General features: G+C 37.6%; 1 protein-coding gene across 1 annotated transcript in view; it reads right to left on the bottom strand.

Annotated features, from left to right (window-relative positions):
• Positions 1-22454, bottom strand: part of KHDRBS2 (KH RNA binding domain containing, signal transduction associated 2) — an 800500-nt gene that overhangs the window by 383207 nt on the left and 394839 nt on the right. Inside the window, exon 4 of the mRNA XM_005696178.3 lies at positions 5597-5743. Coding sequence (XP_005696235.2) covers positions 5597-5743 — 147 coding nt within the window. The remainder of the gene's footprint in view (positions 1-5596; positions 5744-22454) is intronic.

Here is a 22454-nt window from a genome sequence, read left to right as displayed (position 1 = left end):
ATAGGGTCAACCTAGCCTACAGCCTAGGTCTAAAATCTTGTAGTAATGAAACAGTATTTCATCTTACATATTTTACTTCAAAATGTCATTCCAAGATTCTACTACAATAATATATTATATTGAAAATGACAATTTACTTACATATAATATGTAATAAAACATGTAACATCCTATATAATTTTCTGTGTCCTTTTGTATCCATTACCCCATTTAATATTCACAATGCATGTTATTATTATTATTCACAATAAAAAATATCTGCTGAGTATTCATAATACCTATTATCATTACCTTCTTTTAAAAGATGAATAAGCTAAAGTCAGTCCAAAAGGAAATCAGTCCTGAATATTCATTGGAAGGATTGATGCCGCTGAAAATCCAATACTTTGGCCACTTGATGAGAACAACTGACTCTTTGGAAAAGACCCTGATGCTGGAAAAGATTGAAGGCAGGAGGAGAAGGGGACAACAGAAGATGAGATGGTTGGATGGCATCACTGACTCAATGGACATGATTTTGATCAAGCTCCAGGAATTGGTGAAGGACAGGGAAGTCTGGCATGCTGTAGTCCATGGGGTCACAAAGAATCAGACACAACTGAGCAATTGAACTGAACTGAAGCTAAAGTTGTGGAAATTTAACTGACTTGTCTACAGTCACAAAATGAATTAGTAATGCAGGTAGTTATAGACTTTCTTGATAACAGTTAGCTCACCAGAAGTTGGGCTAGTCTGAGCTAAATATAGTAAAACTATTTACCCAACAGTGCCAGGCATTTGCAACTGTGCACAAGTGCAGGCGGCTTCAATGGTGGACAAGCGCAGCCGAGAGGAGCTACCCCACGTGAGAGGCCGGGGTGGCGGCTGAGAGGAGCAACCCCACATCCAAGGAGTGGTGGCTTCCTGGGTGCAGGAGAGCCTAGAGAAGCTACTCCATGTTCTAGGTCAGGAGGCGTGGAGGTGAGGAGATACCCCTCGTCGAAGGTAAGGAGCAGTGGCAGCACTTTGCTGGAGCAGCCATGAAGAGATACCCCATGACCAAGGTAAGAGAAATGCGAATAAGATGGTAGGTGTTGCAAGAGGGCATCAAAGGGAAGACACACTGAAACCATAATCACAGAAAACTATAGTAAATCTAATCACACTAGGACCACAACCTGGTCTTACTCAATGAAACTAAGCCATGCCGTGTGTGCCGCCCAAGACGGGTGGCTCATGGTGGAAAGATCTGACAGAATGTGGTCCACTGGAGAAGGGAATGGCAAGCCACTTCAGTATTCTTGCCTTGAGAACCCCATGAACAGTGTGAAAAGGCACAATGATAGGATACCAAAAGGGGAACTCCCCAGGTCAGTAAATGCCCAATATGCTACTGGAGATCAGTGGAGAAATAATGCCAGAAAGAATAAAAGGAAGGAGCCAAAGCAAAAGCAATACCCAGTTGTGGATGTGACTGGTGATAGAATCAAGGTCCAATGCTGTAAAGAGCAAAATTGCATAGGAACCTGGAATGTCAGGTCCATGAATAAAGGCAAATTGGAACTGGTCAAATAGGAGATGGCAAGAGTGAAGGTTGACATTCTAGGAATCAGCGAAATAAAATAACACTGATGGATGAATTTAACTAAGATGACCATTATGTCTACTACTGGGGGCAGGAATCCCTTAGAAGAAATGGAATAGCCATCACGGTCAACAAAAGAGCCTGAAATGCAGTACTTGGATGCAATCTCAAAAATGACAGCATGATCTCTGTTCCTTTCTAAGGTCAACCATTTAATATCACATTAATCCAAGTCTGTGCCCCAACCAGTAATGCTGAAGAAGCTGAAGTTAAACAGTTCTATGAAGACCTACAAGACCTTTTAGAACTAATACCCCCCAAAAGATGTCCTTTTCATTATAGGGGACTGGAATTCAAAAGTAGGAAGTTAAGAAACACCTGGAGTAACAGACAAATTTGTCCTTGGAATATGGAATGAAGCAGGACAAAGTCTAATATAATTTTTCCAAGAGAACACACTGGTCATAGCAAACACCTTCCAACAACACAAGAGAAGACTCTATACATGAACATCACCAGATGGTCAACCCTGAAATCAGATTGATTATATTCTTTGCAGCCAAATACGGAGAAGCTCTATACGGTCAGCCAAAAAATAAAAAAAGACCTGGAGCTGACTGCGGCTCAGATCACGAGCCCTTCATTGCCAAATTCCGACTTAAATAGAAGAAAGTTGGGAAAAGCACTAAGCCATTCAGTTATGACCTAAATCAAATCCCTTATGATTATACAGTGGAAGTGAGAAATAGATTTAAGGGACTAGATCTGATACAGTGCCTGATGAATTGTGGACAGAGGTTCATGACATTGTACAGGAGACAGGGATCAAGATCATCCCCATGGAAAAGAAATGCAAAAAAAGCAAAATGGCTGCCTGGAGAGGCCTTACAAATAGCTATGAAAAGAAGAGAAGCGAAAAGCAAAAGAGAAAAGGAAAGATATAAGCGTCTGAATGCAGAGTTCCAAGGAATAGCAAGGAGAGATAAGAAAGCCTTCTTCAGTGATCAATGCAAAGAAATAGAGGCAAACAACAGAATGGGAAAAACTAGAGATCTCTTCAAGAAAATTAGAGATACCAAGGGAACATTTCATGCAAAGATGGGCTCAATAAAGGACAGAAATGGTATGGACCTAACAGAAGCAGAAGATATTAAGAAGAGGTGGCAAGAATACACAGAAGAACTGTACAAAAAAATCTTCACAACCCAAATAATCACGATGGTATGATCACTCACCTAGAGCCAGATACCCTGGAATGTGAAGTCAAGTGGGCCATAGAAAGCCTCACTATGAACAAAGCTACTGGAGGTGATGGAATTCCAGTTGAGCTATTTCAAATCCTGAAAGATGATGCTGTCAAAGTGCTGCACTCAATATGCCAGCAAATTTGGAAAACTCAGCTGTGGCCACAGGACTGGAAAAAGTCAGTTTTCATTCCAATCCCAAAGAAAGGCAATACCAAAGAATGCTCAAACCACCAATAGTTGCACTCATCTCACACGCTAGTAAAATGATGCTCAAAATACTCCAAGTCAGGCTTCATCAATACGTGAACCATGAACTTCCAGATGTTCAAGCTGGTTTTAGAAAAGGCAGAGGGATCAGAGATCAAATTGCCAACATCTGCTGGATCATGGAAAAAGCAAAAGAGTACCAGAAAGACATCTATTTCTGCATTATTGACTATGCCAAAGTCTTTGACTGTGTGGATCACAATAAACTGTGGAAAATTCTGAAAGAGAAGGGAATACCAGACTACCTGACCTGCTTCTTGAGAAACCTATATGCAGGTCAGGAAGCAACAATTAGAACTGGACATGGAACAACAGACTGGTCTCAAATAGGAAAAGTAGTAGGTCAAGGCTGTATATTGTCACCCCGCTTATTTAACTTATATGCAAATTATATCATGAGAAATGCTGGACTGGAAGAAGCACAAGCTGGAATCAAGATTGCCAGGGTAATATCAATAATCTCAGATATGTAGATGATACCACCCTTATGGCAGAAAGTGAAGAGGAACTATACAGCCTCTTGATGAAAGTGAAAGAGGAAAGTGAAAAGTTGGCTTAAAGCTCAACATTCAGAAAACGAAGATCATAGTATCTGGTCCCATTACTTCGTGGGAAATAGATGGGGAAACAGTGGAAACAGTGTCAGACTGTGTTGTTGTTGTTGTTGTTGTTGTTGTTGTTTCACTCCAAAATCACTGCAGATGGTGATTGCAGCCATGAAATTAAAAGATGCTTACTCCTCTGAAGGAAAGTTATGACCAACCTAGATAGCATATTCAAAAACAGAGACATTATTTTGCTAGCTAAGGTCCGTCTAGTCAAGGCTATGGTTTTTCCTGTTGTCATGTATGGATTTGAGAGTTGGGCTGTGAAGAAAGATGAGTGCCAAAGAATTGATGCTTTTGAACTGTGGTGTTGGAGAAGACTCTTGAGAATCCCTTGGACTTGCAAGGAGATCCAACCAGTCCATTCTAAAGATTGGTCCTGGGTGTTCTTTGGAGGGAATGATGCTATAGCTGAAACTCCAGTACTTTGGCCACCTCATGCACGAGTTGACTCTTTGGAAAAAACTCTGATGCTGGGAGGGATTGGGGGCAGGAGGAGAAGGGACGACAGAGGATGAGATGTCATCACCGACTCGATGGAGATGAGTTTGAGTGAACTCCGGGTGTTGCTGATAGACAGGGAGGCCTGGCGTGCTGCAATTCATGGGGTCGCAAAAAGTCGGACACAACTGAGTGAGTGAACTGAACTGAACTGAATTGAACCAGGCATTTAGTTTAAAAACAGAAGGAAGAGAGGACATAGCATCCTCATTGTTAAGAAATATAGGATCTATTTAGAAAGATGTTCAGATAAGTACCAGCTAATAAATTGGGCACAAATTCTGGGTGTATATAAAGTTATGGAATAATCAGAGTGGTATGGCATTATTCTATAAACTCTTCTTGACTGAAACTTTAAAACTGGACATACAAATAGGTTGTGCGGTAATATTTTTATACTTTTTTTATTGTTAAATTCTGTTTTTTTTTCTCCCTATTTTGAAAATGACTGCCAATCAATGAATCTTACCCACATTTCCTCTGAGTTTATTACTTAGTTTAAAAAACTATAGTGTTTCTTCATTGCACAGATAAATTTCAGCTACTCTTTTTCTCTCTCTGCTGAAGACATCTGCCAGGACAATCCAGAAAACTTTATCTCAGCATTCTCTAATTATTTCATTCCCAGGTCCAAGCCTGATGTGAAGCTTGCTGTTCAAACAACCTCTTCCTGGAATGCTAAATTGTTGACCTTTAGGAAAGCTTCATTATTTAATCTTCTTCTATTTCTCAGAAAATCAGTAGAGGATTCTATTCAAAATGCAAACCCGAATATGCTGGCTTACGTTTTCTGAACACTGAGCATTCTGTTTCTCTCATACAATGCAATGATTGTATTTTTCTGACTGTTGCATGATGTCAATAAGTGTTTAGTTTTATTAATATTGATTAGTTTACATTATATTTTATAATGAGGCAGACCTGGCATACTATTGTATAAAAGTACACAATCATTCCAAATACTATGATTGTCATTACACATACTGCATGTTGAGTCTCTTTCCCCTTCCATTATACCTGGAAATATTTTCTATGTTCAAAATTGTCTTTTTCAAAATTAAAGATTATGAATAATACATGTCAACTAACAAGTAATTAAGAAACAAAAGAAAAGTATACAACTTCAGCTAGGTATTTAAGCTTTAGTGTTAATTGTCTTACTCTTCATGGCTCTGAAGGATAGCATGGCATGTAATATTCTGAAGAAAAACTACAGCCAAATTATCACTTGGTAGCAACATGCCAGAGCCTGTGCTAAGTGCTTTTTGTATTTCTGTTTTCACTTTCACATTAACTCTACAAATAATTAATCTGCAACATAAGTTTCTTTTCTAGAAAGTCAGTGAAGATCAAGGCACATTTTTAATAGGAACTGATGAGAAAAATCTTTGTAAAGAATGAAAAGTACTTACAGGAACCAGAAATTTTTTAATCTCTTCCAAAGCATGACTCATACGTGAATAAGCCTCCCCCGGTGGAGCAAACACTTCAATTAATACATGAAGTTCATCACTCAAGTGGGCATACTTGGCTTCCCCACTTTTTCTTAATTCTTCTTCCTGTGAAAAAAGTTATTTTTATAAATACAAATACACTCATTTTACATCAGTTTAACATTTACTGAGGAGATGACAAAAGCATATAGTCTAAGCAAGTTTTCCACAAGTGGAAAGTAAAAATCTGACATAAGTCATTTAAAGATTTCAAAATAATTTTTAAGAGTTTGAATTTTTTTTTTAAATCTGGCATAATTAGCTGTATATTTTAATCAGCTAAATGAAAAATACTAAATCCCCAAAAAGAAGTGACAGAAATGCCATTAACTCCACTGGAAGAAAATATTGTTTTTGTGTCCGACAAGTAATCATTTGCAGCCAATGAACCCACGATGCCACTGTTCTTTAAGAAAACTAGGATTTTATAGATACTTTTTGAGAGGTGGTGAAGTGGTTAGTTGTTCTCCATGAAACTGAGCAAAACGGAGGCTTCTCTCACATGCTCATTCCCATGGGAACAGGTCCTACCCATCACTCTGCTATCATTTGCCGCCTCATACAGGAGTAAGTTAAAGCAATGGCTGTTAAGCATTATGCTGGCCTTCATTCAGAGTGAGCTTCATACCCAAGATTTTTGTGAGCACTGCACCTGAGTTATTAGACATGACTGATCAGTTCAGTTCAGATGCTTCTGACTTTACTTATGTGTGCAAAGTTTTTTACTCATGTTGTCTTTAATCTTTCAATAACATTGCATAGCATTCACATAATTAAAATTAGCATATTGAGTTTAAAAGACTTAAGTAACCTCAGCAAAGTTGGGATTCAAGTCCAGCTCATTTTGCAAGGATTTCATGGAAGTAAAATGCAGTGAAAAATTAACACATGCTTGCTCAGTCATGTCTGACTCTTTGCAACATATAGGTTGTATCCCACATGGCTCCTCTGTCCATGCATAAGACTTTCTAAGAAATAACACTAGAGTGGGTTGCCATGCTCTGCTCCAAGAAATCTTCAGGACCCAGGGCTCGAACCTGTGTCTACTATATTGTAGGTGGATTGTTAATCTGCTGAGCCCTTTGAGAAGCTCAAAAGTTACCATACATAATATTAATTGTATTTTACTTTTCTTGACTCTCCTCTCCCAAACTAGCAATTGATTCACTAAATTTCAAAGGATAAAAAAAAAAAAAATAGGACTGCTGCTAATTCCTGTCTCTTGGCTTCACATACAATGAGAGCATCACTTCAGGACCTTTTATGTGAGACAAGCTTTCTGAGAAATCTGAAATAATTCTCATTTTGAACTTATAATGAGTGTTTTGAGTGGGTGAACTGACTCCAAGACCCTAGACTACCAGAGAACTAACCGTAGGGAGTATCAAATAGTGAGAACTCACATAAAGGAAAACACTTGAATACAATATCTGGTATTACACAATCACCTGTGCAGGACTCCTCATCTAAACAACAAACAAAACAAAAACACAAACCCAATCATTAGCAGACAGGATTACCACCTCACTCAGCCTTGTCCATCAGAGGAAACACACACACACACACACACACACACACACACACACACAAAACTCAGCATGAAGCTCACCCTGTACAAAGTTTACACAAACAACTGGACCAACTTTAGGAAATTAGAAATAAAAAGGAAGAAATAATTCATCCTTGAAGCCTGAGAAAAGGGGACCTCAAACACAATAAGTTTAAAAAAAAAATGATGAAAAGACAGAGAAATACTACACAAATGAGAGAACAAAGTAGAAACAAAGAAGTCCAAATAAATGAAGAGGAAGTAGGCAAACTATATGAAAAATATTTCAGAATAATGAGAGTAATGATGATCAGAAACCTAAAAAAGAGAATGGAGGAAATGAAAGAATCAGTTAACAAAGACGTAGAATAATTAAAGAAAGGGTGCACAATTGCACTCATCTCACATACTAGTAAAATAATGCTCAAAATTCTCCAAGCCAGGCTTCAGCAATATGTGAATTGCAAACTTCCAATGTTCAAGCTGGTTTTAGAAAAGGCAGAGGAACCAGAGACCAAATTTCCAACATTCGCTGGATCATGGAAAAAGCAAGAGAGTTCCGGAAAAAAATATCTATTCCTGCATTATTGACTATGTCAAAGCCTTTGACTGTGTGGATCACAATAAAATGTGGAAAACTCTGAAAGAGATGGGAATACCAGACCACCTGACATGTGTCTTGAGAAATCTATATGCAGGTCAGGAAGCAACAGGTGAAACTGGACATGGAACAACCGATTGGTTCAAAATAGCAAAAGGAGTACATCAAGGCTATATATTGTTACCCTACTTATTTAACTTATAAGCAGAGTACATTATGAGAAACGCTGGGCTGGAAGAAACACAAGCTGGAATCAAGATTGCTGGGAGAAATATCAATAACCTCAAATATGCAGATGACACCACCCTTATGGCAGAAAGTGAAGAGCAACTAAAAAGCCTCTTGATGAAAGTGAAAGAGGAGAGTGAAAAAGTTGGCTTAAAGCTCAACATTCAGAAAAAGAAGATCATGGCATCTGGTCCCATCACTTCATGGGAAATAGATGGGGAAAAAGTGGAAACAGTGTCAGACTTTATTTTTAGGAGGCTCCAAAATCACTGCAGATAATGATTGCAGCCATGAAAATAAAAGACGCTTACTCCTCGGAAGGAAAGTTATGACCAACCTAGATAGCATATTCAAAAGCAGAGACATTGCTTTGCGAATAAAGGTCCGTCTAATCAAGGCTATGGTTTTTCCAGTGGCCATGAATGGATGTGAGAGTTGGACTGTGAAGAAAGCTCAGCACTGAAGAATTGATGCTTTTGAACTGTGGTGTTGGAGAAGACTCTTGAGAGTCCCTTGGACTGCATGGAGGTCCAACGAGTCCATCCTAAAGGAGATCAGTCCTGGGTGTTGATTGGAAGGACTGATGCTGAAGCTGAAGCTCCAATACTTTACTACCTCATGTGAAGAATTGACTCATTGGAAAAGACCCTGATGCTTGGAGGGATTGAGGACAGGAGGAGAAGGGGACGACAGAGGATGAGATGGCTGGATGGCATCACCAACTTGATGGACATGAATTTGGGTAGACTCCGGGAGTTGGTGATTGACAGGGAGGCCTCAATTCAGTTCAGTTCAGTTCAGTCACTCAGTCATGTCCGACTCTTTGTGATCCCATGAATCACAGCTTGCCAGGTCTTCCTGTCCATCACCATCTTCCAGAATTCACTCATGAGGTCACAAAGAATCAAACACAACTGAGCCTCTGAACTGAACTGAAACATAAAAAGACAAACAAAACAATTACAGAAACTAAAAATACTCTAGACGCAATCAGAGAGAGAATCGGAGAAGGCAATGGCACCCCACTCCAGTACTCTTGTCTGGAAAATCCCATGGACAGAGGAGCCTGGAAGGCTGCAGTCCATAGAGTCGCTGAGGGTCGGACACGACTGAGTGACTTCACTTTCACTTTCATGCATTGGAGAAGGAAATGGCAACCCACTCCAGTGTTCTTGCCTGGAGAATCCCAGGGATGGGGGAGCCTACTGGGCTGCCATTTCTGGGGTCACACAGAATTGGACATGACTGAAGCAACTTAGCATCTAGAAGGAATCAATAGCAGAATTTCTGAAGCAGAAGGACGAATCAGTAAACTGGAAGATAAAATGGTGGAAATAACTTCTGAAGAGCAGAATAAAGTAAAAAGAGTGAAAAGAACTGAGGATAGTCTCAGAGACGTCTGGATCAAAATCAGACACACCAACATTCAAATTATAGGGGTTCCAGAAGAATAAGAGAGAAAGATAGTGTATGAAAAAATTTTGAAGAGATTATAGTTGAAAATTTCCCCAGCATGGAAAAGGAAATAGTCAATCAAGTTCAAGAGAGACAAAAAGTCCCATACAGGTTAAACCCAAGCAGAAACATGCCAAGACCCATATTAATCAAACTAATAAAGACTAAACACAAAGAAAGAATATTAAAATAATCAAGGGAAAAACAACAAGTAAAATACTAGGAAAACCTCGTATGTTTCACAGCTGATCTTTCAGCAGGAACTCTGCAGGCCAGAAGAGAATGGCAGGGTATATTTAAAGTATGGGGGAAATGCACAACAAAGATTACTGTACCCAGCAAGAATCTCATTCAAAATTGATAGAGAAATAAAAAGCTTTTCACACAAGCAAAAATTAAGACAATTCTGTATTAGCAAACCAATTTTACAACAAATGTTAAAGGGATGTATATAGTCAAGAAATACAAGAGTTAGAAAAACATCGGCAAAATCAACACAAAACAACTAAGAAAATGGCAATAGGAACATATATATCAATAATTACTTTAAATGTAAATGGATTAAATGCTCCAACCAAAAGACACAGGCTGGCAGAATGGATACAAAAACAAGACCCACACATATGATGTCTGCAAGAAACCCACTTCAAACCTAAAGACAGATATAGACTAAAAGTGAAGGGATGGAAAAATCTATTTCATGCAAATAGGAAGCAAAAGACAGCTGAAGTAGCAATCCTCATATCAGACAAAATAGACCTTAAAATAAAGAAGATTCCAAGAGATAAAGAGGGAAACCACATAATGATCAAGGGATCAATCCAAGAGGAAGACAGCAATTGTAAATATCTAAGCCCTCAACATAGGAGCACCTCAATACATAAGACAAACAACAGCAGATATAAAAGGAGAAATTAACAGTAACACAATAATAATCAGTTCATTTCAGTTCACTCAGTCATGTCTGACTGTTTACAACCCAATGAACCACAGTATGCCAGGCGTCCCTGCCCATCAACATTGCCTGGAGTCTACCCAAACCCATGTCCATTGAGTTAGTGATGCCATCCAACCATCTCATCCTCTGTCACCCCCTTCTCCTCCTGACCTTAATCTTTCCCAGCATCAGGGTCTTTTCAAATGAGTTAGCTCTTCCAATCAGTTGGCCAAAGTATTGGAGCTTCAGCTTCAACATCAATCCTTCCACCGAACACCCAGGACTAATCTCCTTTAAGATGGACTGGTTGAATCTCCTTGCAGTCCAAGGGACTCACAAGAGTCTTCTCAACACCATAGTTCGAAAGCATCAATTCTTTGGTGCTCATCTTTCTTCACAGTCCAACTCTCAAATCCATACACGACTACTGGAAAAACCATAGCCTTAACAAATGGAAATTTACTGACAAAGTAATGTCTTTGCTTTTTAAAATACTATCTAGGTTGGTTATAACTTTCCTTCCAAGGAGTAAGCGTCTTTTAATTTCATGGCTGCAATCACCATCTGCAGTGACTTTGGAGCCCTCAAAAATAAAGTCAGCCACTGTTTCCACTTTTTCCCCATCTATTTCCCATGAAATGATGGGACCGGATGCCATGATTTTCGTTTTCTGAATGTTGAGCTTTAAGCCAACTTTTTCACTCTCCTCTTTCACTTGCATCAAGAGGCTCTTTAGTTCTTCAGTTTCTGCCATAAGGGTGGTGTCATCTGCATATATGAGGTTATTGAGATTTCTCCCGATAATAATAATAATAATAACAATAATAATAGTAAACTTTAAAACCCCACTCACACCAATAAACAGATCATCAAAACAGAAAATTAATTAGAGAAACACAAGTCTTAAATGATGTACTAGATGAGATGGATCTCATTGATATCTTCAGGACATTCCATTCAAATGCAGAAGAATACACCTTCTTCTCAAATGTACATGGAACATTCTCCAGGATAGATCACATCTAGGGTCACAAATGAAACCTCAGCATATTTAAGAAAATTGGAATTGTGTCAAACATCTTCTCTAACCACAATGCTATAAAAGTAGACATTGATTACAAGAGAAAACCTGTAAAAAATAAAAACAAATGGAGATTAAAAAATACATTTCTAAATAACCAATATGTTACTGAAGAAATCAAAAGGGAAAACAAAAAATATCTATAAACAAATGAAAAGGAAAAGACAACAACTCAAAACCTATGCAGCAAAAGCAGTTATAAGAGAGAAGTTTATAGCAATACAATCCTACCTCAAGAAACAAGAAAAACACCGAATAGACAACCTAACTGTACACCTAAAACAACTGTAGAAAAAAGAACAAGAAGCCTCAAAATTAGAAGGAAAGAAAATAAAGAACTGAGCATAAATAAATGAAAATTAAATGAAAGCAACAATAGTAAAGATTAATAAAACTAAAGGCAGTTCTTTGAGAAGATAAAAAAAGTGACAAACATTTAGACAGATTCATCAAGAAAAAAAAGAGAAGAATCAATTCAAGAAAATTAGAAATGAAAAAGGAGAGGTTACAACAGGCAACACAGAAATACAAAGGATTGCAAAAGACTCTTATGAACAACTATATGGCAATAAAATTGAAAACCTGGAAGAAATGGACAGATTCTTAGAAAAGTTCAATCTTCCAAGACTGTACCTTGAAATAGAAATTATGAACAACCCAATTACAAACACTGAAATTGAAGCTGTGATCAAAAATCTCCCCCAAAACAAAATCCCAGGACCATATGACTTCACAGAATTTTATCAATCATTTAGAGAAAAGCTAATGCCTATCCTAAAACTCTCTTAAAAAACTGCACGGGAAGGAACACTTCCAAATTCATCCTTTAAGTCCACCATCACCCTGATACCAACACCAGACAAAGACAACACAAAAAAAGAAAACTACATGCCAATATCAATGATGAACATAGATGCAAAAATCCTTAACAAAATACTAGCAAACAGAATTCACCAAGACATCAGAAAGCTCATACACCATGATCAGATTGGGTTTATTCTAGGGATGCAAGAATTCTTCAGTTCAGTTCAGTGGCTCAGTGGTGTCCAACTCTTTGTGACCTCATGGGCTGCAATACACCAGGCTTTCCTGTCCTTTACCATCTCCCTGAGCTTGTTCAAACTCATGTCCATTGAATCAGTGATGCCATCCAACCATCTCTTCCCCTGTCATCCCATTCTCCTCCTGCCTTCTGTGTTCCCTAGCATCAGGGTCTTTTCCAGTGAGTTACCTCGTCACAGCAGGTGGCCACAGTACTGGAGCTTCAGCTTTCTTTCAGCTTTCTTTCAGCTTTCTTATTCTTTCCAATGAATATTCAGGGTTGATTTCCTTTAGGACTGACTCGTTGGATTTCCTTGCAGTCCAAGGGACTCTCAAGAGTCTTCTCAAGGACCACAGTTTAAGAGCATCAATTCTTTTTTTTTTTTAATTTATTTATTTTATTGGAGGTTAATTACTTTACAGTATTGTATTGGTTCTGCCACACATCAACGTGAATTCGGCGCGGGCATACACATGTTCCCCATACTGAACCCCCCTCCCACCTCCCTCCTGGTACCATCCCTCTGGGTCATCCCAGTACACCAGCCCCAAGCATTGTGTATCGAACCTGGAGTGGCGATTCATTTCTTATATGATATTATACATGTTTCAGTGTCATTCCCCCAAATCGTCCCACCCTCTCCCTCTCCCACAGAGTCCAAAAGACTGTTCCATACATCTGTGTCTCTTTCGCTGTCTGGTGTTCAGCCTTCTTTATGGCCCAGCTCTCACATCCATACATGACTATTGGAAAAAGCTAATTATTGTTAAATTAATTTAAATGTACTACTTTTCTCCAAGAGATCATACATTTGAAAATTACTCTAAGCCAAAGAGCTCACATGTTTCAGAATAAGAAAAAATATTAAAATCACCACATCTATGTTCTTTAATTTTAACTTTCAAATGAATCATACAGCATGTCAAATGGATGATATAACTCTGAAAGAACACATGTCATATTAGCTTCAACAGTCCAGATTCTGATCATGGGTGCTAGAGCAAAAATCGCAGCTCTTCTCCTCAATAGTGTATAAATTTTGATGTGACCTCACTAGTTTTGACCTTTTAATTTTTCAAAGGTAAAATGATAATAATAACAACAATAGCATTAGTCAAATATGACTTGCTAAATATTATTATGCTAAATATCTAAGGTTCAAAGCAATATAAAAACAAATATGAACTAAAAAAGGCAATGCATTCAAATATCCTAATTATTCTCCTGAAAACTCTACCAGTGACAGGAATAAGCTAAACAAAGAAATGTTGAAAACACATAATACATAGTACACAAAAGTTTTATATTTTGTTTCTTACTTTAGCAATTACTCTTGTCATATTTTATCCTCAGAGTTATAACTTACTGTTTTCTGCAGATTTATTATTATTATTATTATTAATGCTCAGAGAACTTTCTTTTAATTCAAATTCTCTTCAGTAATAAATGTCTATTATCTATACAGCATTCTCTACCACGAAATTCAAATAGAAACAAATGAATTATTTATACCTTGGACTGAATGGGATTGTCTGAATTTAAAAGCATTTGTAACTACACTTATGTAGAAATTATTTTCTAGTACATTCATCCATTCAAGTTGCATCCTCCAAAGGGATGTTGTACAAATGTATATATGTGTATAAATGTATATATATGTGTGTGTGTGTACATATATATGTATACATATTTGTTTGTGGTAGAGATGCAATGGCTGCCCCTGAAGAGGATCTCAGTTTCTTTTGCCTTTGCCTTGCTCCCCGAGACTGAACAGGCAAAAACTCTCCTAGATTATAGCATCTGTGGCCCAAACGGTCAGCTCTGTGAGGGTATCTTTTCAGAGCTGTACACTCAACCTAATACTATCTAAATTCATGAAGAGTGAAGGGCCAGAAACATCAATGAGACAAAAGGTAGTATTTTTTAAATAGGTCAATAATTTGAAATCAGAGAGGTAGGAAGTACCAAACAAAAGATTCTTTATGCTTGAGTTTGGGAGTTGAGGGTTTACTAGAGTGCATGACTCTCAATTCAGAACAATCAAACCATACACTCTAGGGAACATCAAGGATGGTTTGGTTTTGCAAACTCTGAAAATGTTTTATCCAAAACAATGAAGAGTATCTCGATACAACACAAGGGTCATTACATTATTTAAGCAGAAAAAAAGGCCATCAATTATTTTATTATAATTTTTATTGAAATATAGTCAAAACACAATCTTGTGTTACTTTCTGTTGTACAGCAAAGAGAATTAGCCATACATATTCACATATTCCCTCTTTTTTGGATTTCCTTTGCATTTAGGCCATCAATCTTGATGTAATGAAACCTACAGGAAGGTTTGATCACAGGTCAAACTCTTGAATTAAAAAATGAAAGACATTTAATTTAAAAGTCTTTTGCTTATTAAGTAAGATACTCAAAAATATTTATCTTGTGGAAATAGAACGAACTGGGGCCACAATTACCAAAATGTAGTTCTCTAGCGTCTGCTTTTCCTAATCCACCCACAGGCTTTGTTTGGATTAGATAGAGGAAACTCTAATGTGGATGTGAAAGCACTTGTGTTGGAGGCCAGTGGTGAGGCAGAGAAAGAGGGGAGTAGATCCCAGAAAGAGCCTGGGATCAAGGATTTGAACTTTGTGGAGAAAGAGTGTGCTTGCATGCCAAGTCACTTCAGTTGTGTCTGACTCTTTTTAACCCTATGGACCATGGCCAGCCAGGGTTTTCTGTCCATGGGATTCTCCAGACAATAAAACTTCAGTGGGTTGCCAAGTCCACCTCAAGGGGATCTTCCCAACTCAGGAATCTCCCTGTATTGGTGTAATGATTCTCCCTGAACTCAGCAGCTGAGAAGTAACCAAGAAGTAGGTTTCACATGCTTTGCTTTGAGGTTGGCAGAAATCTCGGAAAGCCAGGGTTTTTGGAAACCTAGGGATCAGTGTCCCACAGGGACCTCTGTTTTTCCCTTACTATTTAAAGGACTTCATAAATTATTCAATTTCAATAACCATATCTAAGCTGACAAATAAAAAATGACATATAATACTCCCAGCCACAGACAGGAAAGTCAGGCAGACATCTGAACACATCGACTACAAGTCAACTGAATTGCAGGAAGGGAAACACTTGAATAAACACATTTCAGTCAGCTGTTGAGATAAAATGTAGGCACAAACATTTCATGGTTTTAAAAAGACTTGATTTCCAATTTAAAAACAATTACAAATAAAAATATGAGACTTAGTTTCTTCTGTTGAAAATTAGGGAAGAGGATTACCCTCACTCCTTTTTCTTGGAGCATTTTTTTTCCCCTCCCAGTGCCTTTAATTTAGAAAACTTCTGATTGTAAGTACTTTCTCGTCTCTTTGAAAAGTATATAAATCCTTTGGAAGATATAAGTTAAGGCCTTTGTCAGCTTTATGATCTAGGGATGTCTTTCTCAAGGATATAGAGGCGCCTTTTAAATGCAGGCATGAAGACAAGCATCTGTCTTCTAGTTTCTGTGAGGGGATGGTAAAATCTAACTTTGGTAGGGGCCTTGCTCCAGGTTACAAAACTACTTCCTGTCATAAAGATACAAGAAGTTTGTTTTTTCCTGGATGAACCCAATTAGCTAACCAATAATCATGCAAAGTTAGGATGCTCTCTGTGTTCTATCAAGACCTCTTACTTGGGGATTACTTGTTTTTTAGATTGAGAAAAAATATGCAATGGTTTGTATTTGCTTGGCTATAAAAGGATGAGATCTCTCCTGGTCTTCTCGTCTCTTGTTGAATGGTCCATGATGCCCATCACATTCAGATCTAATGCTTAATAATAATAAAATCATCTTCTTCTCTACAAAAAGGTTTTTTTTTTTTTTTGGTTGTTGTTTTTGTTTGTTTGTTTGTTTGTTTGTTTTAGACACGATTCTGGGCTAGGAGAAGATTTTCTTATTGTATAAATTCCACCAATACTCTTTGTAACAGATGCTGTGCATACTCTACCCATATTCATTGGCTTCATCATCTTCATGTAACCAGCATTTATTTATTTTCTTGCTGGAGGCTTGGTCTGGCCTTGCGGGATAGCCCTACTTAAGCACAGACCAGGGAAGATACGCCAGGACTCAATTCTCTACGGATCAGTTGTCAACTAGTGATTGGAGAGAGCCAGCTTATAAACAACCCAGCCTTCTCCACACTTAGATGTGGCGCCAGCCATTGTTGCCCCATAGGTTTGTTTGCTTAAGTTCAACTGCTAAACTTCAGCTGCTTCAAAGAAAGCTTATCAGTTGCACAAAGCAACTACTCTGTGCACAGGTTAAGGTATGTCTTTAGCCTGTTTGAGAATGCACATTACATGGGTTTCCTTACGTTTCTTATTTTGCTTCCTTACTCCTATACCAAGGTTTCCAGAGATTTCCTTCCAAATAAACTTCACATAACTAAATTTTTCTACATTGTCCTCGTCTAGGGGAACTCAAAGCAAGACAAAAATAAAGTAGTTTAAATTAAGAAGAGATGACTGAAATCAGAAATTTTGTACAGAAAGATTAAATACAAAGCAAAGTACATGAATAGATAAAGATCATGAAGGAAATATCAGAGACATGGAAAATAGATCCAGGAAAGCTGATATGTAATAGTAAGAATTACACAAGGAGAAAACAAAACATAAAAAAGAAAAATAAATGAACTAATAGAAGAAAACTTTTTGCAGGATGCAGAATATAAATGTTTGCCTAATCCTATTCTGAACTTAAGAGAAAAGAGCCAAAGTGAGATGCATTTCAGGAAAATCCCTGAATTATTTTTTTTTTAAAAAGCAAGAATAAGCAAGCAAACAAATGAACAGCAATAGAAAATTACTATATGCCTCTAGAGCTGGATCCACAAAGGGGAAATACACAATTGACAATGGACTTCCCATGTATACAATTTCAGATTTAGAAACAAGGATAGTATGTTTGCCAGTGAGTATGCACCAGGTTCTGTGCTGAGAGCAACTTTCTGTTTACTGCCCCTGAAACAATCTAGGGCCTGAGAGTCTTCTAAAACACCAAGAACTGTCTGATTTCAGTTTCTGGGGCCATGGATGCTGATGATGTCATAAGATGAGAATTCATTATTTTAACTATTCTACCATAATTTATGGCATTTGTTATGTTTTTCCCCAGAAATACAATGTTCAGACTACCTGGAATTTGTCTGTTGAAAATTTTCACCAGTGAAAAAGAAAATGCCTATTCCCAAGAAGGCTCAGTAGTCCAGAATTCATGAGGAATTAAACTGTCTTGAGTGTATGGCGACTAAAGCAAAAAACACAACGAAAGGTTCTTGACAAGACATCGTTAAAGATGGAAGTGTGTTTCCAACTCTTTGAGACTCCATGGCCGCCACGCTCTTCTGTCCATGGGATTCTCCAAGCAAGAATGCTGGAGTGGGTAGCCATTCCCTTCTCCAGGGGATCTTCCCGATCCAGGGATTGAACACAGGTGACCTGCACTGCAGAGAGATTATTTACCATCTGAGACACCAGAGAACTGTATTTTACAAATCACTTAGCATGTTGATTCTCAGGGGAGCTGTATCCTGTTTCCATTTCAAGAAAACATATCTTCAAGGATAAGTAAAACCTAGACAGGAACCTGTTGAATTGGAATAGGGCTGTGGGAGAAAAGTAAGAAGTGAAAACAACTAGTGAGCTGGTGAGGGGATTTCATTCAGTACAGTCACTTTTGACCAAGTAGATATGGTCAGATTTGCTTCTGAGACTCATGATGCTACTAGCCAATGATGAAAAAGCAAGTACTAGTGAATCCCAGTTGGCAAGGAGCAATGCTGAATGACTGGTTCTGAGATAAAATGTGGAGGTGGGATATCAATTTAGGGAAGGTCACCTTGCACAGCCATTACTGTCTGTAGAGGAGATAGCAACAGGATACCAGACAGCAATGACAAGGGTGCTGAAGCCAGAGGAGAAAAAAATTAGAATAAAGAAAGGCCGCAAAACCTGCTGAAGACATTCAGAGACTCTAGAGAGGCTGTCTCCTGCCCTTGGAAGGAAGGTAGCACACAAGGCAGTTTGGCCTTGAAGGTAGGATTTGGAAGGCTTTACTTTAGACAAATGCATTATGCTGTTCATCAAGCAGCCAGACCGAGAAGCAAACACATTAGGATTTATAAAGTGGCTAACCACTGAATACAGTACTTGTGGCATCAGCACGGAATGGCATCCAAATTTACAACATATGGATGCAAAGTTAATAAATGGCACAAATAGAGTATGTATTGTTGCCACTTTTAGCTTCCTGTAAAAAAAAAAAAAAAAAAAAAAATCCTGATTATACCAGTCACTACTGACAAGCTTCTGCTGACATATTGTATACCTAAAATTCAATGATTTCCACATGGCATTACAGGGTTTTTTTGTCTGGTGTTGGCTGACCTCACCAGCTTCATCTTCTGCATGCCCTCTGTAGATAACTAGCTAGAAAAATCTTACCTTTCTCTGAAATCATCATCTGCTTTCAACCCCTTGTGGACTTTCATTTGGAACAAATATATTCATCTAACTCTACATAGTCAGCAACATAGAAATGATTGCTCAATAGAATCTTGACTGCAACACCTTCTAAATATGATTATATCACAAACATTTAGTATTATATTACTAATATTGATAGTATCCTTCAACAGAATATATGGTTCCATGGATTCTTGAACACAAAGTGTTTTTCTGTTTACATCATGTATGTGTGATTGGGGAGTGGATATGGCAGAGTATACATAAGTGATGTTTCTTAGATCATATCTAAATCTTATTAGAAAGTATAATCTCTACTTTTATATTAATTGCTTTATTCAAATAAATGGCTAAGTTTTCTGTTACCTGATAATAAATTTTCCAAAGGAAATGGGGAACATAAGAATTTGATCTTATAGATGTTGTCACTTTCCCTTTCTGTCCTTCATATTGTTTTAGCAAAAGTATACTTGATAATATCTAAAAGGAAAATTTCTTTTATAGACTAGACAAGAGAATGGAGAGAGTGAAGATATTTCTATTCTCTTCAAATAATTCAATAACATGGAAAGACTATATTTGTAGTAAGTGAATGTTAATTCTTAATTTTTTTTATTTCTGATGAGTTTACCTCTGTTTCATTTTTATAGATTTATAAAATATTCTATCAGTGCTTGGAAATAGAAACTGAGCACAGAACCTCTGAAACACATCAGAATCAAAGCAGAGTGGAGGGAGTGTGTACACATACCTCTGGAACTGACTTCCAAGTGCTGCAGTTTACTAGGAATCTGAGCTTGGGTGTTTGGCACTGGAGCAACTACAAAACTTCTCTTGGATGTGGAAAGCCCTTCTGCATTTTTTTTTTCCTTAAAGTCTGTGAAATTAATTTTTTTAGAAAAGCATAAGGAAAAGTAAGGAGCTCAGGACCTAGACTTGGTCTGCTCGTGACACTTTATATTGATCAAGCTTTGTTCTGCTTCTTACCACAGAATGTTTTTTCCAGGAGAGGAGCTATCCCCTCACTAATCCTGACAATCGTTGCTTTCATGGTATTGTCTGAAAATTTTCAACATCACCTATATACACTTAAGTGAATTTAGACTCACTCTTTCTTTACGTTAGGGCAACAAACATTTTTGGGTGCTGCATAAACAGAAAAGTGGAGTCATAAGAGTTTGATGTACTAGTGTTTGTCCTATAGCACTGGTACAGGATGTATACAAAATATGAATAGAATCTATTAATCCAAAGTATTAACCCAACCTCTTATCACAGTCCCCTCTGTCCTTGTTGGTCCAAGAGCAAGTATATGGAGTTAGCAAGGATGGAAACATTTGGAGAACACAGATCAATGCAGAGAGGCTACAATGGCCCTCTAATATTTCAACCACACACGCACACACGCACACACACACACACACCCCACACACACACACACACAAAAAAAAACATATTGTGTACTGAAGTAAGAATATATATTCAGCTCTCTTGCCCCAGTGCTAATGCTGCTAGGCTTATTAGGGAACAAAACAGAACATATATTGACTGACCACAAGGTGCTGGGACTATTAACCTGAATCATAGGTTGGGCTTCCCAGGTCGCTCAGTAGGTAAAGAATCTGCCAGCCAATGCAGTAGACACAGGAAATGTGGGTTTGATCCCTAGGTTGGGAAGATTCCCTGGAGGAGGGCATGGCCACCCACTCCAGTATTCTTGCCTGGAAAATCCCATGGATAGAGGAAACTGTCAGGATACAGTCCACAGGGTTACAAAGAGTTGGATATGACTGAACTGACTTAGCATACAGCTCAATCACTGATTTAAAATTTAAAAACCATCAAATACAACTTTCAGCAAAGCAGATAGCACACTATTTTCCATGAATGGAGAATCACTACAGGAATCAATTTAAAATTGAGGATACAAAATCGCTTTGTATTGATTGGGGTTCCTCTTACTGTAACACTATGATTAGAAATGCTGCATATACCAGAAAAAGTTAAACACATTTCAAAATAGCACATACTTTTGAGATCATGTAAGAATCGAATCACCAGTCTACATCCGATGCAGGATACAGCATGCTTGGGGCTGGTGCACGGGGATGACCCAGAGGGATGTTGTGGGGAGGGAGGTGGGAGGGGGGTTCATGTTTGGGATCGCATGTACACCCGTGGTGGATTCATGTCAATGTATGGTAAAACCAATACAGTATTGTAAAGTAAAATATAGTAAAAAAATAAATAAAAAAATAAAAAAAATAAAGCCTGCTTTGTTGAAAAAAAAAAAAAAAGGCAAACTTGAAATTGTCCAGAGTGGAAACAGTTTACTGAAAACAAAGATTAACAACAACACAAAGTAAGCTTTAGTGATATCAGTGATTAAATTTTGGTAAATACATTCACTTCTAAATGTAATACAAGTCATTCACAGACTCTGTTTACATTACTTTAAATTTGTTAAATACCAGTGGAATAATTTGGCCTTTCCATGAAACACAGCCATCAGGATCCATGAAAATATTAATGACACATACAAAAGATGAACTAAAGTGACACTGGGGTGAACAGATATCAGAATTGAAAAGTTTTTAGATAGTTGTTTCAATTTTCTTTGTGCTTGCCACTAATGCATCTATTTCATCCTTAGGTTGAACAGAGATGGATTCTGTGGCACTGGCTTTACTGAAAGAAGTTTATTTGAGACATTACTTGAAAGGAGCAAAGGAACATGTGAAGTAGAACAAAGAGAAAATTAAATTTTAGCACATTATGGCGCTGTACCAACTTTAGATGAAGTACAGGAGGTATAATGTTTCTTGACCTCTGTAAGGTGCTTACCCAACCGTTAGAACATTTGCCGTCAGTAGACAGAAGATGAAGTCTATAGAAACCATTCATTTATGCTACTGTTTTCTTTATCCGCATTAAGTTTAGTAATTACAGTGTTTCTTTTTTTTTTTTTAATTTCATTGAAGGTGTTTAATACTTTTCTTCATGAGTCCCCCAGATTTTCTAGTATTGAAAGATGGACCATGTGTAAAAGATGATTCACTTGGGTATGAGTGCTTTTCTTCATCCATTGCTATCACAGCAAATAATGAATAAAGTTAGAGCTAAGATATTTAAAAATATCTGTTACTCAACTGGCATTACTGAGAAAAATGTATCTTCAAATCTAATTTATTACCATAAATATCTGTCATTTCTACCATTTCTGTCTATAAAAATTACTATGATAATCAGAGTTATAAAATTAGTTTCATCTAATTTCCTCTTTATTTTAATCTATTAAGTGCTATATCTTTTTTAATGCTATGTCTTTTATTTTGAAATAAATTGTTTATCTGAACATTTAAATTATAATA

The sequence above is a fragment of the Capra hircus genome, chromosome 23, assembly GCF_001704415.2.
Source record: "Capra hircus breed San Clemente chromosome 23, ASM170441v1, whole genome shotgun sequence".
NCBI lineage: Eukaryota > Metazoa > Chordata > Mammalia > Artiodactyla > Bovidae > Capra > Capra hircus.
This window is presented reverse-complemented; position numbering and strand designations above follow the sequence as displayed.